The 4,842-nt window shown below is 27.8% G+C and overlaps 1 protein-coding gene across 2 annotated transcripts; it reads left to right on the forward strand.

Annotated features, from left to right (window-relative positions):
- Positions 1 to 980: 980 nt before the first annotated feature.
- LOC145094734 (aquaporin NIP2-1-like) lies at positions 981 to 4,360 on the forward strand. 2 transcript variants are annotated; one of them, XM_079032803.1, is made up of 5 exons: positions 981 to 1,245; positions 2,143 to 2,367; positions 3,540 to 3,599; positions 3,825 to 3,886; positions 3,973 to 4,360. In XM_079032803.1, exons 1-5 carry the CDS (start codon positions 1,120 to 1,122, stop codon positions 4,223 to 4,225), a joined length of 726 nt encoding a protein of 241 aa, XP_078888929.1. In that variant the 5' UTR covers positions 981 to 1,119; the 3' UTR covers positions 4,226 to 4,360. The 2 variants fall into 2 exon arrangements, with proteins under 2 accessions (XP_078888929.1, XP_078888928.1); XM_079032802.1 differs by having other exon boundaries at positions 983 to 1,245; positions 3,540 to 3,734.
- Positions 4,361 to 4,842: the final 482 nt, after the last annotated feature.

Below are 4,842 nucleotides of genomic sequence, written 5' to 3' on the forward strand. Positions count from 1 at the left end.
TTTTAAATTTGGACAATAATCAAAACCATAAACAAACTTGCTGAAAAAACCTTATCCAAAAGCTTAGTCGTTTTGATATTTTTTTCTTGAAAAAATACATACTACTATTTTTGTAGTTTATCATTTAAATAAAATAAATTTGATTTCCTAGATCCACAAAAAATAGCGATAAAGAAAGTGATATGGAAAACAGCACGTAAAAGAACGTATTCTATTCTTTTGTTTATTTTTATTTTAGAAAAACTATTTTTAAAATCCATATTTAAAGTTTAAAGATCTATAATTATAATTGAATATAAAACTTGATTACCGAACAAATTAAAAACCAGTTACCCATAAGTCATTTTGTATTTTAAGTGATCATATTATTATTTTTTACAAACTAAAAATATAGGGTCTTAGAAATTGCATCTTAAGAGGATGTTTTCAATAAAAAAAATTAAAATATTAAAAATTTATGTTCAAATTACCCAAATAATATCGATGCATAGTTTTCTCACCAAACTATATGGTACTTTTTTTAAATTTATGCAAAACACATTAAATTTTGATTTTTCCAATGGCCCGTTTTGGTTTACATAATCCCCGTTTGCCATGTCACTCATTCTTCGATAACAATTGAACTTTCAGTTTAATGAAATCATGTTTACATAATTGGATTTGGATTGATTTGAACTAGATAAGCTTTCTTGATACCAATTTTTGCCCACACCATTACCGTATGAAACCCTTTTTTGCATTATACAGGCATTATTTAATTATGATTTATCATTTGATGTTACCATAAACCACATATGTTTTGCTTCGTGTAAAGTGATTGTTTTACTTTGTAAAAGAAAACATTGTTTAGAATGTCACTTAAAGGATGTCAATCTTTCATTTGTCATACAGATATACGTTCTTTGCTTTTAGGTTCTAATGGAATTCAAATTGTACCAACGTGCATAAGATATTTTGCTCTAATAATTCTATATGTTGGAATTTATGTGTATTTAATGAGTTAATTGTAGATTATATGTATACAGCAAAATCTTAGTCAATTGAGAAGATGTCGGAAACATCTGTTATTTTCTAGTTAAAGTTTTCTTAACCTTGTTTTCTAAGTGTAAGGGTGAAAACATGTCGAAAGCACATTCAAGTGGTGACACAGACGAGTTATCCATCACGATGGAAGCATCAGAAAACCAGCAACTCAAAGTTAGTTCGATGTTTCATGCTTATTACCCTCCTGGTTTTATCCGAAAGGTAATATACCAATTCCATCATGTGGATTCGTACTACCATGATCCAAGTTTCATGCCCTCTCTTCCTGTTTTTGTAGTTAAAAAACCAAAAATTAATACAATCTTTCCCGAGAAAAATTGTAATTGATTCTTAGAGTTTATATATGGTTTTGCATAATTCAGTTAAGTTCAGTTTTTAACTAAAACTAAAACCGAGCAAAAAGAAATTGGTTTGTTACATTTGACAAGAAAGATTATAATCTTCAGGTTTGGTTGGTTTCCTTCTTCATTTTTTTTGGTATTTCGGTTTTTTTTTTTTGAAGTTTTTGTGTTTTTTACAACCATGTTGATGAAATTAAAAAAAAAAAAAAAAACGATAAGTACTTAACTAAAAAATATACTAAAAAATTTAATGGAAGACGGATGTAAAGACAATTTTAATATTCTAATTTTTATTAGAAACCATAACCGTATTTTAATTTTTTACATATTATTAATATTCTGAATAATACTTACACTCACAAAAAATGATGAACCATATCACGAAAACGGCTTATCTCGATCCGCTGATCGCTCACATGAGATGTCAATCACAGAACACTAACATCGTGCAAATATATATATATATATATATATATATATATATATATATATATATATATATATATATATAAACTTGCGGTTCTAAAAAAAATCACAGAAAACTAACATATTTTGAGTGTGCCTAGGTTTGAGTAATTTACCTCATGTGTGGAATTTTTCCCATTTTAACATTAACAGAACTGAACCAACCCAAAAAATTCAGCTTTTAAGAAATAGACCACCAGTTTTTCAAAATATATCGCCTTTCTAGGGTTTTTCATCCGGTTTTAGTTTATTATTGTATGTTACTTGTGGTGGTGTGACTATGTTTTACTAGGTGGTGGCGGAGGTGGTGGCCACCTTCTTATTGGTGTTTGTTACATGTGGAGCGGCGGCACTTAGTGGAACCAATGAACATATGGTGTCTCATCTCGCTGCTTCACTTGCCGGTGGCCTCATTGTGACCGTTATGATTTATGCGGTCGGGCATATTTCTGGTGCACATATGAACCCGGCAGTCACTATAGCTTTTGCAACCGTTAGACAGTTCCCTTGGAATCAGGTATCTACCGTATATACATAATTATATACATAATTATATGCTACATTATTTATTGCACAGTTATGATAGATATATCTAGATTATTTGATAAAGATGTAGGCACATGTCATGAAAAAAGCCAGGTATCAGATGTCCTAATTTGGGCCATGAGGGCCTACCAACATGGTTGCCATTTATGGAAATCAAATATTTTAAATATCCTCTTTAATATATATATATATATATATATATATATATATATATATATGTATATATATATATATATATATATCATTTGTTATATTCTTATTTAATTTGCAAAATATTATTTTATGGTAATTTTGATATAATTTTTTTTTCCAAATGTGATTTTATGAATTTTCTGTTTTATTAAATTCCACATAATATTTTAATATAATAATTGTAATAAATTTAGTAATAAATTGATATTAATTTAACTAATAAAGTTGCCTTTTAATTTCAAAATTTCTAAAATTAAATCTTATTAGTTTCTTTTTTTATTTAAATTATTTGTTTAAATTTAAAAAATAAAAAACATTTTAATTATAATTAATCATTATTTTTTCTTATTTTCATATAAATTCAAAATTCTAAAATATTTTGACTTTTATATTTAATTTTTTTAATTAACTATATGTATTACATGGATCTCACAACTAGTTATAATAATTATAATAACGATCGATTTTGATACATGATCAATCTTTCAAGAGTTCACATTTTTATTTTTAAAATAACTAATATCTACATGTCAATTTTTGATTTTTTTCTATATTTAAAATTAAAAAGTCACATAATATTTATATTTATATATGTAAAATATTAAATGTGATAAATGTGATAGTAAATTGTATTTAATATGTTTCATCATTTCTATTTTCAAAATTTAATTTTAAAAAATACTTATTATTTATATTCTCATATTTAACTTTTTCTTTTATCAATCCGTATAATATATGTGTTTTACACAAAGTTCAATTATATTTCAATTTACATTAGCTTGTCTAATTATTTTGTATCAATGCAATGTTATATAGTATTTTACATATGGATGTTATTGTTTTATCAAAAATTATTTCATAACTTTTTAATAAATATTTTAATTATTTAGAATTATAAGAGGCGAATCACAAATATCTTTACAATTACCTACGATTATTGTGTCTATGTAGGTTCCTTTCTACGCAGGAGCACAACTGATAGGATCAATATCGGCTTCATTTTCCCTAAAGGTAATATTCCAGCCTATAAAGCATTTGGGTACAACAACACCTTCAGGGTCAGATTTACAAGCTCTAATCATGGAAATCATTGTAACTTTCACAATGATGTTTGTTACATCAGCCGTAGCCACTGATTCTAAAGCCGTAAGAACAATATAAAAAGTAGAATTCTCTTTAAGAAAAAGTTAATAGTTTTTCAAGTAAACAAGTACTTTCTTCTAAAAATATTTGCAGGTAGGAGAGTTAGCAGGTATAGCGGTAGGATCATCAGTGTGCATTACTTCTATCTTAGCAGGGTAAAAGTTAACAATCTAAAGTGTGGTTATAGCGACTTAATATTGTTCTAAGAGCTTAATATAAACTGGTAAATCTTTGTTTTCAGACCTGTATCAGGAGGATCAATGAACCCTGTACGCACTATTGGACCAGCAATAGCTAGTAATGTTTATAAGAGTATTTGGGTGTACATTGCTGGCCCTATAACAGGGACATTATCAGCGGTGATGTGTTACAGTTTTATTCGAGAAACCAATGAACCAGTTCAGGCAATCTCTTCGTTTAAATTTCTTAGAATGAGAAGCCACATGCATGATGAACATGTTGACGTAAAGGATCCTACAGATTATTTGAAGTAGTCGATAGACTAGCATTAGCTGCATGTATTGACGAAAATATTTCATATAAGTGAATGATGCTTGAACGTATATTAGAAAGTTCATAATGCTTACTATTTGCATTATGAAATTTCATATAAATGAAGGATGCTTGAAGTCTTGGTTTTCTATTAAGCAAACAACTTAATCGTAGATCATGTCTCATGTGATCATAACAAGACATATTTCCTTTATTCCTTGGCCGGTTAATGACCTCAAAATAATCTTGGAGAATTCTGATTAATGTTGTGAAAACTGTTAGTAAAACGAGGGGCGAAACACAAGCAATATTAGAGGAGGGGTCGAATCCTTATATATATATATATATATATATATATATATATATATATATATATATATATATATGGAGTGGTTCAAATGAGAACCAAAAAAGGTTAAGAACCGTGAGAACCTCTAACTTTAGATGTTTATAAAGGGTTTAGGGTTTAGGGTTAAGAACTCCAAACCCTAAACCATAAAACGCTTTATAAACACCCTAAACCCTAAACCCTTTATAAACACCCTAAACCCTAAAAACTCTAAACCCTAAACCCTTTATAAACATCCAAAATTAGAGGTTCTTACGGTTCTTAACCTCT

Source organism: Lactuca serriola, chromosome 3 (assembly GCF_051521515.1).
Source record: "Lactuca serriola cultivar US96UC23 chromosome 3, Lser_US96UC23_V15, whole genome shotgun sequence".
In the NCBI taxonomy this organism is placed as follows: domain Eukaryota; kingdom Viridiplantae; phylum Streptophyta; class Magnoliopsida; order Asterales; family Asteraceae; genus Lactuca; species Lactuca serriola.